General features: G+C 33.1%; 1 protein-coding gene and 1 pseudogene across 5 annotated transcripts in view; one reads left to right on the top strand and one right to left on the bottom strand.

The window, feature by feature from the left end:
• Positions 1-16,682, bottom strand: part of PTPRZ1 (protein tyrosine phosphatase receptor type Z1) — a 190,944-nt gene that overhangs the window by 128,642 nt on the left and 45,620 nt on the right. For all 4 annotated transcript variants that reach the window (XM_017513886.2, XM_017513889.2, XM_017513890.2 and 1 more), the window contains exon 2: positions 5,474-5,539. In XM_017513886.2, the coding sequence (XP_017369375.1) occupies positions 5,474-5,539 (66 nt within the window). The remainder of the gene's footprint in view (positions 1-5,473; positions 5,540-16,682) is intronic.
• Positions 323-779, top strand: LOC108292794 (annotated as a pseudogene). The gene has a single exon (XR_001820425.2). The product of XR_001820425.2 is annotated as a 60S ribosomal protein L35a-like (transcript).

The raw sequence follows: 16,682 nt of genomic DNA, 5'->3' as shown, positions 1-16,682 counted from the left end.
CTGTCTCCCTAGGAAGTAGGTCCTCCATTTTCTAAATCTGGGTTTAGGGAGAGTGGAGGGAGCATTAAAGTTTGTTTTTCATTTTACTCATACATACTTTAGTAAACATCTGAGTTCTCTGAAGATTGACTGGTTAGACGAAAATAACCTGCTTCGACTTTCACGTCCGAAACTAAAAAGTTAGCCGTTAGCAAAACTAAACTGGGCTGACTTTTATCTTTGATAAAATCTCTATGTATCACGTTTGGAAAACAGGTATATTTTATTCTTAATGGAGCAAACATTATCTTGAAAACAACAGAAATGCTTTTCCCGCCATCTAGGCTCCTGTGGAGGCCTGCTGAGAACGGGACTTCTGAAAGGAGCTATGTCTGGAATGCTGTGGTCCAAGGCTATTTTTGCTGACTATAAGCGGGGTCTCCAGAACCAAAAGGAGCACACAGCTCTTCTTAAAATTGAAGGTGTTTACGCCCACCATGAAACAGAATTCTACTTGGGCAAGAGATGTGCTTATGTACACAAAGCAACGAACAACACAGTGACTCCTGGCGGCAAACCAAACAAAACCAGAGTAATCTGGGCAAGGTAACTGGGGCACGAAAACAGTAGCATGGTTTGTGCCAAATTCCGAAGCATCATTCCTGCTAAGGCTATTGGACACAGAATCTGAGTGATGCTATACCCCCCAAGAATTTAAACTAGTGAAAAGTCAATAAATAAACGTGGATTTGTGCCCTTGTATTTTTGTTAAGTGGATTAAAAAACTTACTACCTAAAAAATAAATACATAAATAAATAGAATGGTGAATTTTTAAAAGATGGCTTGTGATATTCTTAGGAATTAAAAATAAAAATATAAACATAAAAGGCCCAAACATGTAGCACTTTAATACTTAAGAAGAACTTCTTGGGGAAAAGCTTATCCTGGAAGCAGCATTCCAAAACCACTACTAGCAACACTTAAATAAATCATTTTAAAAGATGTCCTGCATTAAATATTGCCCAGATGGTGACACTGGTAGATTTTTTTCAGGAAAACTATTTTTCATCTTGCAATGTCATCTTCCATGTTTGGGGATGCATTCCAAGCATTCTTAGTCTCTTCTAACAGTTTTCTCATAATTATTAGGCGCATTAAAAGCAGCAGTGATTTTTATAAAATACTAAGACTTCTCTTTTGGAGGAAAAGACAAAATGAGTTACAGTTGTCAGATGTAAAGTCATAAAGTATATACAATTATAAAGTTTTTTTAAAAGACAATACTACATTAGTTAATAAACATATACTCAATTGGCAGTATTTACAAAAATATAAAAATTTGTCTTTTATATCAATGCATATATATTACTTTGTCTAAAACAACTTTCTCTCTTTAAAAATAAGTGGCAACATTAATTTCTAAAGATTTAACATGATGCCAACAAAAATTTTAGGAGAATCATTTTAGCTTTTGCTTATTACAGTAAAAGTATTTTAGGGGAACCTCCTAGATAATTCATTAATAGCAATAATATATTTAGACCATAGCATCCTGGCTAACACAGTGAAACCCCACCTTTACTAAAACTACAAAAAAAATTAGCTGGGCATGGTGGCGTACACCTGTAGTCCCAGCTACTCTGGAGGCTGAGGCAGGAAAATCACTAAACCCAGGAGGTAGAGGTTGCAGTGAGCCAAGATCACGCCACTGCACTCCACCCTCGGCAACAGAGTGAGACTCCATCTCCAAAAAAAAAAAAAAAAAAAAAAAATCCTATTTGAATATTCAAGGCTGCCAAATGTTTAGAAGTTGAAAAATATGTTAGCAATTATTTTCCACAAAATTTTTACATTGTTTTGGATCTGTCTTAGACTTCTTGTTTTTGTTTGATGATTGTTTTATTGTTTATAATATTTTAGCCTCAATATTATTTTAATAGAGTCAAACTAAGAAAAAATATTTTTCCTCCTATGTTTACATATCTTAATTACAAATCTTACATTAAATATAATTTAAAGATGATGGTGAAAGGGTAAAACATCTTAGGAAGAATAAGTTGGGTTTCTTTGGAGATTGATTATACAGCATGGTGAATATAGTTAGTTAATAATGGTGTATTGCACACTTCAAAATTTCTAAGACAGTACATTTCAAATGTTCTAATCACAAAAAATTATAAGTATTTGTGGTGATATTAGCTTTAATTATTTCACATTGTATTAGTGAATTATAACTAATCATACCCCATAAATATATAAAACTATAGTCAATTTATGATGAAATATTAATATGCTATTTAAAAGTATTCAAAACCTACCTTTACCTTTTACTTGAAATAACTTATTTAGAAATCGTTATATTATATGAGTTATAATCGAGACAATTGGTCCAAGGCCTGGAATCAAATCCAGAAAAAATAAGACCCAAATGTATTCAAATAGAATATAATACAAACACTTTTAACAAAAACAGAAGCAAAAATACTTAGGATAAAAACAAGGATCATCCACCTATTTTTATTTATTTATAAAAGTTATATATAATAGATGTACATATGTATAAAGCACTTATGGTATTCTGATACATTTATATAATGTATAATGATGAAATCACAGTACTTGGGATATCCATCACCCAAAACATTTTCGTTTTATGCTGGAAATACTTGAATTATTCTTTTCTAGCTGTTTGAAATACATAATAGATTACTGCTTACCATAGCCACCCTATAGTTATGTATTGAATATTAGTCTTATATTCTTCTATTGCACTGTAATTTTGTACCCAATAAACAACCTCCCTTCACCTCTCCACCTCAATTCCTTTGGGCCTCTGGTAACCACCAATCTATTTTCTATCTTCATGAGAAGAATCATTCATTTTTTACATTGCTTCTTCATGTCTACCATTCTTACTCAATTAACCAATACTTCAGGTAGTATTTATTTACCATATGTCCTCCTAAACCCTAATCTAGACCCTGTTACTTGGGGTAATTTAAGAAATTAGGGGGCCGGGCGCGGTGGCTCAAGCCTGTAATCCCAGCACTTTGGGAGGCCGAGGCGGGTGGATCACGAGGTCAAGAGATCAAGACCATCCTGGTCAACATGGTGAAACCCCGTCTCTACTAAAAAACTACAAAAAATTAGCTGGGCATGGTGGCGCATGCCTGTAATCCCAGCTACTCAGGAGGCTGAGGCAGGAGAATTGCCTGAACCCAGGAGGCGGAGGTTGCGGTGAGCCGAGATCGCGCCATTGCACTCCAGCCTGGGTAACAAGAGCGAAACTCCGTCTCAAAAAAAAAAAAAAGTAAATAGGGTTTGCTGATGTTTACTAAATTAGGTATAACTTGTTTACATAGCAAAACAAAAAAGGAAATAATCCATTTAAATAATTCAAAATGGAGTCACATTATGAATAATTTTTGCTTTTATGTGTTTTTTTAGGATTTAAAATATCAAAAGTAGTATTTCATAGATGTATGAGTCATTACGATAAGTAAGTAAACTAAGAACAGGTCTTTCTGTATAAATTACACAGGTCTACGTCATACACATCTGTCTAGTACTCCACAGTAGAGATATGTCTTAATTTGTTCACTCTTTCTGCTCTCATGAACATCTTGATTATTTTCCGTGTTCTAAGTTAACTTATTGCATTGAAGTGGTATAGTGCAAATGGATAATAAAAAATTAAAATCATGACTTCAATGGTAATCGAACAAAAGCAAATCAAAGTAATGAAACATGATTTTTAAAAACTTGTTGAATTGGTAAAGATTTTCAATATGACAATCATCAATCCTGGGTAGTATATAGTTGGGTAATCATTTATATGACAAATGAATGTAACCTGTCTAGGAAATATTTAGGCAGTGTGTATCACAAATATCAAAAGTGTTTTTTTTTTTTCTTTTTTTTTGAGACAGAGTCTCACTGTCGCCCAGGCTGGAGTGCAGTGGTGGTGTGATCTCAGCTCACTGTGACCTCGGCTTCCTGGGTTCAAGTAATTCTCCTGCCTCAGCCTTCTAAGTAGCTAGGATTACAGGCACATGTCAACTCATCTGACTAAGTTTTTGTACTTTTAATAGAGATGGGGCTTCGCCATGTTGGCCAGGCTTGTCTCGAACTCTTGACTGCGTGATCCTCTCACCTTATCCTCTCAAAGTGCTGTGATTACAGGCTTGAGCCACTGTGACCAACCTAAAAGTTTCTTTTTTTCCACTCAGTAATTGCATATCAGGAATTCTATAGCACAGAAGTAATAAAAATACAAATAAAAACATGTCTATCTGTCTATTCATCTATTTGTCATGGCTTATAGAAGCTTAAATACCCCAAAATTAGGAAGTTCTTAATAAAAAACTTATTCAATGGATTATTAAGCAGATTAAGTATCATGATCAGCAGGAATCATCACTAAAATGAGGAAATACTCAAATATAATTTTAAGAGTAAACTGGATGCATAACTCCATACATACAATATGAATTTTTTGGAGAATAAAACCGTCCTAAATGGACTACAGTAATTTTTTTAAGTGGATATTTCTGAGAGGAATAAAAGAATGACTTTTTATGTTCTTCTTTGTACTTGAACGTATTTTCTAAATTTTCTACAATGAACATTTACTACTTTTGAAGTAGCAATTAAAAAGAAGAAAGAAAATGCATCCTTATCTACAAAATTCAACATGCTTCTGCACTTCGTCTATTAAGTAAAATTGGTCAGGTTCATGGTAAAGCCCTTGTAACCTGATTTTATCTTATCACCCCAAGCTTATTGCTAGTAAGTACCCAACTCTAATGCGCAACTCCTTCCCAGATGGTTACTAGGCATGTCATGGTTCACCCAAACTCCACTCATATTCTTCCACTCAGGGCTAGAACTTTCTCTCCTAGGGTTTCTGATGATGATTTTTGGTTGTAACTATTTCAAGCCAGCTTCGGATGTTCCTAATGTTCTAAGCAAAGTCTGGTAACGTGACAAAATCATTTTATACTCTAACTCCAATACATTAACCACAGTAATTCAGAAGAATGCCCCTCTGACAGCAAGAATCCCATCAGTATTTGTTAAGTGAACAAAAAAAATCATTAGCATGATCATAACAACAACATTTATTGAGAGTTTTCTGTTTAGAAAGAGACTCTGTGACAAGTGCTTCACACTATCTTCATCTCATTAACAGCCAGAACAGCCCCCCCAATTCACCATTGAAAAAAACAGAGCTATGCTATTTCTTGAAGGTATACAGACAGCTTGGGCCTGAGCTTCAAATCCAGCTTGGGTGGATGCCAATAAGCTCTACACTACCAAATTTGTTTATGGAAAGCCCACAAGATACCATTTTGTATCTAATATATCAATTAATCCAACCATCTAGTTAAGTTGACAAAGTGTGTCATGCTCCAAAGCTTCCTTTTATGTATAAAAATAGACACAAAACAATAAAGTTTCTGCTAGATCTCATTATACAAGTAATAAGTTTACCTGTATAGGACCAGCCAATCTCTTCAACAAGTTTTCTCTGTTGTCTGTAGTATCCATTAGCCAAATCTATAAAAAAAAAAAAAAAAAAAAAAAAAAAAACCAAGTAATTAGTATGTAGAAAATATGTGTCCAAAAATAAAAGATGCCAAAATCATTTATACCATATATAGTTCTTGATTACTCCTTTCCATGTTATCTTCTCAACGTGTTCCTTCAACATCAACCTCCACCATTATATGATACACTCCAATGCCCTTGTTCTGGTAGCTAGCGTAAATTTTAGAGCGTGTGCTTAAAGGATGATGACATTCAGGCAGAAGCAAGGTATATATTTAGATAATGCAAGAGCAGCCTAGAGGGGTTCAGCCCCAAAGAGCCCCAAAGAGGGACTGGGGTCAGAAAGAACAGCTTGTCATGCTTCCAAATGTTGTTACCATTCCCTAAGTCTAATGCCCAAAATCCTATTGATTAAAGATATCTTCATGTTTACAATCCAAGTTTTACCTGAAAATGTGTCTAGTGTACCCAGAGTTTATCATGTTTTCAAAATCTACTTCCTTCCTAATACAAAACAAAATTAGCTGCCATCAGAAAGTAGAATTTAAATGTGCATATGTTGTTTGGGAGAAATGTTATGTCAGACACTGTGAGTGAATTTGTCCCTTGGAGGAAAAAGACGCTTGAGTTAGGTAATGCAACAGGAAGCTTAGGGCCATAAAGATAGTGAATGTCCCATGACCTAGAGAGAGAGTCTTTTGATCTAGAACATGGGGCAAAGAACAGACACAGGAGGATGGGTTAAAACCAGTCTCACTCTGCATAATTCAAAATTTTACCAGGAGCGATACCTGCATCCAATAAATAGGAGTTTTCAGATTCATTCTCCTCCTCCCTGTACGATTGTCCCTTGGTCGGAGACTGTACTAACATTAATACTTCATTTCAGCTATACTGTGGATAAAATAAATCTTTGCAAGACAGGTTTGGAAACTGATTGGTATTGGCAGAACTGTTTCTGTAAAGAAAGCTACATAGCTAGTTTACAAATGTACTTGCAGAACATTATTCATTCATACATTGGCATTCCGTTCATATAGTATTAAAATTACTTCTTATTGTCTTTATACATTTGTTTTCTCCATTGAACAGAGTCTGAACTCAACACACATGAAGCAGACTGGGTCAGGTTTTTAAGTAGTTGTTTTCCACTAGCTCACTCCAGCCCTTAAAAACCTGACCCAGTCTGCTTCATGTGTGTTGAGTTCAGACTCTGTTCTAGCTTCTCACCCCTACTGCAGCAGCCTTGAATAAAGTATTTCCTGTCTGTTTAACATCGGGGCAATTTCTGTTTTGACAACTGAATATACCATATTTTATTCATCCATTCATCAAGTAATAGATACTTGGGTTGTTTCTAATTTTTAGCTATTATGAATAATGCTGTTATGAATATTCATACATAATTTTGTTTCACTTTCTACTGAAAATGGAATACTAGGCTCACAATTTATTTTTCAAATAAAGTTGTTCCATAAAATGCTAGTTATTTAAGACTAAATTGATTTAAGTTAAATTCTGGGCATAAGTGTTTCTTTATTATAAATGAATATATACAACAGAATATTAGAAAGGAACATAAAAGGTTACTGACTGAGACTTAACATTCTAGAAAAAAGTAATTCCTATTTTAGAGATAAGAAGATTTATGCCAAAAAGTAAGTAGTTTGTACAGGCAGTAAGAGATAAAAAATGGAAACCATAATGCAGGGTTCCTGCTTCCCACTTCATTCACTCTCCCTCAGTATCAAAGATTCCTAACAATCCTGAGCTACTGGTTACTCTCCTAAGGTGCTCTGCCTTAGCAGGAGCCTCTATGCCATGCATGCCTTCAAGAGACACAAAATAGCACAAAACAATACAGAGGGTTACAGGTTCATTAGCAGGAATTACTTGGATAAATAAATTATAAAGAATTGACTGCATACATGATTTAACCTGGTAATCAATTGAAATTTTCCTCTGAAACTTTGCATTGGCCATAGGGAAAAGATTCCTTGTCATTTTTTATATATTTTAACTATAAACATTTTAGAAATGTAAGACATTTTTGTTATGCATTGTGGTGACTTCAGGAGATCAGATACCATGCAAAACCTGTATTTAACAAGCATTCTATTGAAATAAATAAAACAGTAAGCTCTTGTTTTAATGATTCATTCTAAAGGATAACAGCAAAACATCATCAGAATTTTAGCTTTCCTTGTAGAGTTTTATCCCTACACAACGAACAATTATCCTTGGTTTTTAATTACTTACATTAAGAAAGCTTTTTCAATGCAAGGTTCCCAGGTGTTGGTAGCTCTCTTCAGTTCCTTTATGTATTGTTCTCTTAATTGTTACTTCAAACAATCCGTTACACATTCATATGCTAATTACATAGTGCTTGGGCGTGAGAGAGTACCCCACTTTTAAAATTCTACTTAGAGGTCTGATAGATGAGATGTGATAGCTCCAATGAACAAGAAAAAAAGGAGCTGGGTTCACTTTTTTGTTGCATTATATACTTTGAAAACCAGGAAATCCTAAATAAAAAGGAATCTATCGAAGTGCTTACACATTTTAAGATGCATTAAAATAATGAAATATAGATTTTTTTTGTTTCCATTGATTTCAGTTTCTTTAGTTTTTACATTTCATTGCTTTCCATTTAAAATATTTGACAAGGCTGTTAACAGTATGACCGTTTTGTAGTGATAAATCTAAGAAATTTCAGGAAGTGATTGTTCACAAGATATACAACAAGAAAATACATATTAGTAAATTTTTTTAAGGTTACCTTAAAATTTGTCCTAAAAATATTCTTAATGAAGCAGCTTTCTAACCTCCTAACAAAACTGAGAGAAATTTGGTTTATATTATTTCAGATAACCTAAACGTTCTCTTTTCAACTGATTCCACCTTGTACTTACCTTGAGCACTTACATATATGCAAACACGTATATATATGTGTGTGTATATATATATATATATATATATATATATGGATAGATATAAATACATATATTTATTTGGTATATGCATTATAAATACATATTTCTTCTTTTCTGTTTACACTTATATAAAGGAAATCAAAGTTTTGTTTTCCTTGAAAACACCCTTATCAAGGAAATCATTTTTGCTCAAATTTTTTAACCCCCTGAAATTAAAATCAGGTTGCTCATTTCCCACTAAAAAAAAATCATTATAAATATTTTGAATTCCAAAAACGCTTCTGACAGTGGCCTTACCCTAAGGAAGGTCTCTGTTTCATGTTGATTAACAATTTATCACCTGCATCTTACTATAACAAATTCTAGCAGCAGTGCCCTGACAAAATACACACACAAACATATACACACACGTTATTGCCATAAAGTGGCCAAAATATTACTATAATAGGGAGAAACAGAGTGCTCTTAACAGAAATAAATTTCAGATAGAAAATAACCACAGATCTAAGTCTAAAGTGTAGGATTTCATATCTCCTACAGTGAATTTGTCCAAGGTAGATGATACTGCTTGCAAATTTCACATTCTTTAAAGAAGTTACTAAGGAATTTCCAAGGACATAAAAAGGAGATCAGCTGGTAGCAGAAATCTAGAAATGTGGCAAAGAAATAGAGATGAACCATTAAATACCTTGAAGAAGACTGACAAAGAGACCTGGGGAAAGGGACTGAATGTTCCAGGTAGATGAAAGGGCATGAGCACCAAGAAGTGAGAAATCACAGAACTCAAAATCTGAGAGGCCAGGGAGCGCTCACGTAGGATCTTCACAGATCACTAGGAACTTATTTTTGGTGATAGTTCACTGTGATATAAGGTCATATCCATCTTCACACTTTTAACTTTCATCTTACTCTCTTCTTACCTAGATTTCTTTTAAAAAGCAAGGAGGTAGTCTACTGAGTTGACTGAATGTCACTGAATGTATTTCATATGTTGAGTATATTTTGAGGAAAAATATCAAAGATGAGTATGTAATAATCCAATAAATATTTTAACAGAAATGAAAGGGGTTGGATGTGTACTTGTGAAAAAGGTAGGTGGTTTGCGAAGGCTTGAAGAAGGACTTGGAAACCTCTGGAGATAGTCTAATGTCATCATAGTGGTTATCATCCACTAAAGAATTTGACAGCAAGACTTGCTTAAGACTGAAGAGGCATCGATAAACAATGGTTGATAGTGACAGCAGTCATGATCATCTGTCACTGGAAGCAAAATAAGTCCACTCTCTGAGAATAAAATGAAAATAGGAATTCCTTTAATAAGAGAAAATACTTTTTTTTTTTTTTTTTTTTTGAGGTTGAGTCTCATTCTGTCACCCAGGCTTCTGCAGTGCAGTGGCTTGATCTTGGCTCACTGCAACCTCTGAGCTCCCCACCACCACCCGACCCTGGGTTCAAGCAATTCTTCTGCCTCAGCCTCCGCAGTAGCTGGGATTACAGGCATGCACTACCACGCCCAGCTAATTTTTGTATTTTTAGTAGAGACAGGGTTTCACCATGTTGGCTAGGCTGGTCCCGAATTCCTGACTTAAAGTGATCTGCCCACCTTGGCATCCCAAAACGCTGGGATTACAGGCGTGAGCCATCAGTTCTTTAATTGATTAAAGAAAACCTATGAACACACCACCTGGTTATTAAATACTCTGTATCTTCAGATGTTCTATTATTATTGTCTTTCTCTATTTGATAAGCTGAATCAAATAGAGATTTGATCATCCAAATGATCAAATGATCCAAATGATGATCCAAATGATCTAACCCCAAACCTTGATTAGCTAATACAAACTTTGCAAGTAAAATTAACTTTGCCCATGAGGACAGAGTCTACAATATTATACATGTCAGATTTTCTCTATGGATTTTCTAGTCATTCAGTGTCAAGGATTGGCTTGATGTCAAGTTAAATGATCATATAGCCTATCTCTAGTGATATGGAATGTAAACTTTTATTCAGTATATATGCAAAGATATTTATGAAACATAATTCAGCTAATTATGGTAATTCCGATAGCATGGTTTGTTTAGGCTATAGTAATAGTTCGAACCTTGCACTTACTGTTAATCATTTCAGATGTAACGAAAAGACCTAAAAAATACTGCTTTTTATACTATATATGTAATTTTCCCCCAAACCATTTGTTTTCCAATTTCAACTACCTTTCAGTGTTAGAAAGCAGAGTTTCAGTTTTTTCCTCTCTTCAAAGCCTTCAAAATAAAAGCACTTTTGAATGTGTCAAAACTTTAATAGCAACTTTATGCAAAATAAGAGGGTATTTTAATTTATGTAATCAAAAACAGGTAATTCTGGAAAAATATTAAAGAGTCCAGGTAACATCTTTATTTAAGTTTAAAGAGATAAAAAAGTAGATGCCTGAGGCATCCACTATATAATCAAAAGGGTAAAATAATCAAAGGAGATGGAAAATTTGAACATAAGGATAATGGAAATGAACAAAGGGAGTTATTTCTTCCATATGCTTATTTTGGTAGTGAGACATCCAATTAAATGCATATGTGTCACAGAACCAAGGAATGCATATGTCTCACAGAACCAAGGAAAGGTTCAAAGGTGAGCAATTCGGTTTTATTGTTTCTTAGACACCCGACACTATGAATGCTTTCACAGAGATAATCTGTATGTTGGTTATATGTCTACTATTCAAACTTTTCAATGAAAGCTCAAAACATTCACAGGCTAGTCTTAATAAGTAGTGTATTTTCCTATACTTAGATGCATTTAAGCGAATGTAATTTATCTATATTTTAAAAGTTGAGTTAATTTTTCTTAAAACACGTTAATAATTTTGCTCTTTACGACATAAGTAATAATGCATGCCTATTTCAAATAAATTAGATAAAATACAGGTAAGCAAAAATAGTTTAAATGTTACTTGTAATCCTATGTCTTATAAATAACTGCTATTACCAATTTTGCACATGTTAATATGTTTTTCTAGATGTTATATATTTACATTTAATAAATTTGGACTTAAATTCAATGACACTCTTTGGCAACCTGTTTTTTGCAGAATAATGAATCACTGACATATTTTCAATTTAATAAAATAGTATTTTACAACATCATAACAGTTAAAGCATTCTCTACTTTTTGGATACTGAAATTAAAAGTTGACAATGTCAGGAGATTTATTTCTTGAGCTTCAATGATATGCATGATGATAGTTTCTATTAAACTGGCTTTGCCTGAGTTTTATGTATAAAATAAAATCTGTCGGAGATGAAGTATCACACTTTTCCTGTCAACCTTCTTCCATAACATCAACAAAACACTAAGCACAAACTCATTGTTATTATATTACAATCATTATAGTTACCTAGTTTTACGTCTATAGCTAACACTGAATTTGTTCCACCATAAGAGAAAAGCCCAATTGCTCAGTGATGATGGGAACAGAGACAGAAATATCAAACTATATACAAATAACAATTAAGAGAACAAGATAAAAACAATATTAAAAGTGAGAAGAGAACCCAAACTGTGTAAGAAAAAGTACATAAAATTTAGTAGAAAACACAATTCACCAAATGGCAAAAAATAATATGCTATTATATTTGTTATGTATTGTTATTATATGCTATTAAATTATCTTACAATAACAGCATTATTTAGCAATGTAAATAAGAGAATGCAGTTGTGATGTCTTATGCTCACATACTTTCACTGAAATCTGACGCAGAGCAAGAACATCTGCTGTGCTCTCTTCTGATTGGGGTCGCTCAGGAATTTCTGGACAACTGGCACACTTAAATAACCAATTAGAAGATACAATGGGATTCCATTTGCATTTACCATGAAAAGCACAAAACACCAAGAGAGTTCATAAAGGAACAAAGATCTGAACTATTTTTAATATAAAAGAAAATGTGAATAAATGAAGAGACCTACTACATCCTTTAATGGAAACACAGAATTTGGGGGAGTTGTCATTTTTTTTCCATATTAATGAATAGGTCAAATCTTGGATGTTTCTAACTGGAGAAATTTTTCTAAAATTTATATAGATTGATAAAAGGAAAGTAATAATTGACTATTCATAGAAAGTGTGAATTAATAAAGGCTTGGTTAATCAATTACTAATAAAAACGAATTGACAGGCAGATCAATGGAAAAAAGCAAATAGCACTAATATAGAACCTGCTATAGATGTGAATTTAATATATTATAAAGGAAACATCACAATCAGATAAGGAAATTGTGAAGATTCAAAGCTTGGGAAGACTGACCATTGTGAAAAAATTTAAATTGTATTTGACACATACATAAAAATAAATTCCAAGTGGAATAAAGAATGTTTTAAAAAGATGCAGAAAAACTATTTACAAAGTGAACATTAAATTTATCATAAGAGGTGGGATGCCTTACTATGTATGAAGAAAAGGATACTATGAAGAAACATTTTAGTTTTGATTACATAACGTTTAAACTTGTATAGAGAAATGTTTAATGAAATTCAAATTGTAAATGTTAAGCTATTGACAAATGTTAAAATACATTAAACATATATTACAATATATTCCACACATACAATATTCTTACAAATCAATAAGAGCTAAGTATGAGCAGAGAAGTTTTAAAAACACAAATACAATTAATAAATTTATAAAGAACTGTTAGATTTTTCTGGTATCAAAGAAACAGAAACTAAAATAACAAGAAGATAGCATTTTTCCAGCTGACAGGTTATCAAAGGTTTATTATTACTTTTTAAATATTCAGTGATGATCCAGAAATCTTCAGATGTTTCCTTATATATAGGTAGAAGAATGAACTACTATAAACTTTCTGGGACGTGCATGTATAAGAGTTATCAGGATCCTTAAAACTCTTCATGTCATTGGACACAATAATTCTATTCCAAAGAACATATTTTAAAAGATTAACAGAGATTAACATGATGTGCCAAGATGTTTACAACATTGAAAATAATGATGAATAACTATAAAACATGTTAATATACAAAAAGTGGGGGAAGTTTAAATAAATAATATAAGGTTCCTAATGTGAAATGACATGAAGCCATTATAATTATATCTTCAATAATATTTATTGATTTTTTTGAATTATATAATATAAAACATTATCAAAAGTTATGATACAATTTTCTAGATAGTATATATATAAAGAAATATAAATTTATTTATGTGGTGCCACTGGGAGTGATTTTTATTTTTTCATATGTTCTTATGTTTCCCAAATAATTGATGAGTTTTTATGAGTTAAATATTTTTAAAATTTAAAGTGCATATGCACTCTGAAAGAATATCTCTGATTCTACAACTAAATAAAGTTAAATATGTAAATATGTTTTCAGACTGTAAAGAAAAACTTGAAATTCACTTTAAAATCTTCTTCCAAGATACTGCATGACAGATGCAGCTTTAACAGCATTCTAGGGCTAAGGTTATGAAATAATAGCCAAGTTGACACATAGTAGGCAAGCTAAGTACTTCAGCTACTAAGATAATGATAAACAAGAATCATAGCAAACCAGGAAATCCAACAAACTCACAGATCATCTTATTGGCCACGAAAATCAGATGGACTGGGTTTTCAATTTGTAATTAAACCCTGAAAGTCTTATTTTAATTTTTATCTTATTTCTAAAAGAGCACATTTTGCTTAGATAAAATTAAACCCAAATGTCAGTGTCTGTCCATTAAGCAGGACAATCTGGCAGCTTTATGTGTTAACAACCTGTGTTCTGAAATAGGTGTGGGTCATGTTAAAATTGCTGCCAGGATGCTGACTGATTCACTGTATGGTTATGTCTGGACAAGGCAGAAAGATTTTCTTGACTCCTTTCCCAATATATTGACTGAAAATTCATTTTTGTCATGAATTCTGTTTTTTTAAACTGGGCTAGAAATAAGAAAATTTCATTCACAGAAAGCATATTTACTATAATAAATTTATAATTTTCCATGTATCTTTAATAATTTAAGACATCTTCAATTTGCCAGTATCTTTTGCAAGCCACTTGCTATTGCTCATTAAAACTACTTCAGCTGGGGCAATACTGCAAAAAGAAATCAGGATGAGCAAGGGAGAGCTGCCTAATTTTGACTATAAACAAATATATTTTTTGTGTCTCCTTTCACTTTATTCTTAAGGTCAGGATCTTAGATTCTGCCATTAAGTGAAGACCTTGGACAATTCACATCTCTTTGCTTGTATTTCCAAAATTTAAAAATAGGGGTATATATCTGCTGTTTACTTATAAGGAGACTGTAACAAGGGGTAGGGCATGTGTAAAACTATTTTGAGCTCTTAGTAAAAAATGTGCCTATAACAACTCATAATATTTCCTGAATTTTATTTTTCAGATATTTGGGTTTTTTTTTTCTTTCAATAGTGAAGCAAAATTTTAAGAAATGCAACCACATGACATTTATCTAACGTGCATAGCATGTTTTTGTTAAGTCATAAATTATTCACTTGTTTTCTGATGCTATCTGATTCTTAGTCTGAAGTGCTCTTTAAAGTATGGACACTCAGTACATGGCAAATACAAATCCTGATATTCAAGGGTTGATCTATTTCCCTAGAGAACAATGTGAACACTGAAAAACAAAATATTTAATTTAAATCAAACTTTAGGAAATACGCTTATTTAATCTATGTCTTTGTATTGTACTTTTTTTTTTTTTTTTTTTTTTTTTTTTTTTTTTTTTTTTTTTTTTTTTTTTTTTTTTTTTTTTTTTTTTTTTTTTGTGACAAAGTCTTCCTCAGTTACCTAGGCTGGAATGCAATGGGGCAATCCATCTCTGCTCACTGCAACCTCCACCTCCCTAGTTCAAGCAATTCTCCTGCCTCAGCCTCCCAAGTACCTGGGATTACAGGCACCCACCACCCCATCTGACTAATTTTTGTATTTTTAGTAGAGACAGGGTTTCACCATGTTGGCCAGGCTGACCTCAAGTGATCCATCAGCCTCAGTCTCCCAAAGTGCTGGGATTATAAGAGTGATCCACTGTACCTGGCCTGTATTATAAATTCAATAAATTTTTTAAAGCAATATTTTTCAGAATAATTTCCTTGTTTCAGAAAAGACTTAAGACAGCTTAAGATCACTATTTATTTAAAAGCTTATATTGTTTACATTTTAAAGAGTTCTTTATTTTAGAACCACTTTCTCCACTAGCAATTTAAAAAAACTGAACACTTTGATGACATCTCTAGTAGGTTTTTAATTGTTAATGAGCACCTAACTATATTCATCACTGATTTTGCTCATAACTGTACAAGAAAGACTTCATCTACTGCTTTATTGGTATGTATAAATGTTTCATTGCCAATAGACTATGAAGCAATAATTACTGTTTATCATATTATTTCCTTCTATTGCAAAGTTTATTTAAAGTGAGGGGAAATTGTGCAAATCCTATTGTCTCAATTAGTGCAGCTTAAGTTCAATCTAGGTAGCTAGCAGAATCATTTTATTGGCTTCACATTCTTCTGCTGGATACTTTCAGTCCCCATCCCATACCTCTACTCTACGCCAAGCATCTCACTTGTACTCTCTTTTCTTTCTCACTTTAATAGTTGCATTCTCCATGGAACTTGGTGTCTTTACAATGCCCATTCTGTGAACCCCCAAAGTCGGATTCACTTCAACCACCAATCAAAATATGCTTACCTTCAAGTCTTATAATTGGTGACCTATCCTGACCAATGACAGCACTGGGTCTTACTGGCCCACTGCTGCAACAGCACTTCCCAAATATTGCCTAAAATTTGAATGCACTCTGCAGTGGCAGATACTCCAAGATGCTCATTAGGTTGCCTAGATTACACAGGTTTATTGCACTCAGAGGAACAACATCTAAAAAGCATTCCTGTTCAGTACATAATTAAGAGTCTTGAAGAATATATCTCATTAGTTACTTTTTATACACAATTACAATCTGTTGGCCAGGGGTTAGATATTATTTATTTTGGAATAGTTAACTCATTTGGAACAAATATGTTTTCTCTCCAGGTTTACTGTTCTGTTTGTGAGGATGTCAAGAGACTGAACAAGTTAATGTAGTGTTTTTGGCCAGGACTCTGCTGGCATTTTGCCCTGGCCTTACTAGGCCACTGGGACACCTCAAGATAATTAACATACTCCTGCACTGTCTAATGTTATAATGGTAATGGT

Source organism: Cebus imitator, unplaced genomic scaffold, assembly GCF_001604975.1.
Source record: "Cebus imitator isolate Cc_AM_T3 unplaced genomic scaffold, Cebus_imitator-1.0 Scaffold508, whole genome shotgun sequence".
Classification (NCBI taxonomy): Eukaryota; Metazoa; Chordata; class Mammalia; order Primates; family Cebidae; genus Cebus; species Cebus imitator.
The sequence above is the reverse complement of the archived record's forward strand: the minus strand, read 5'-3'. Positions and strand labels throughout refer to the sequence as shown.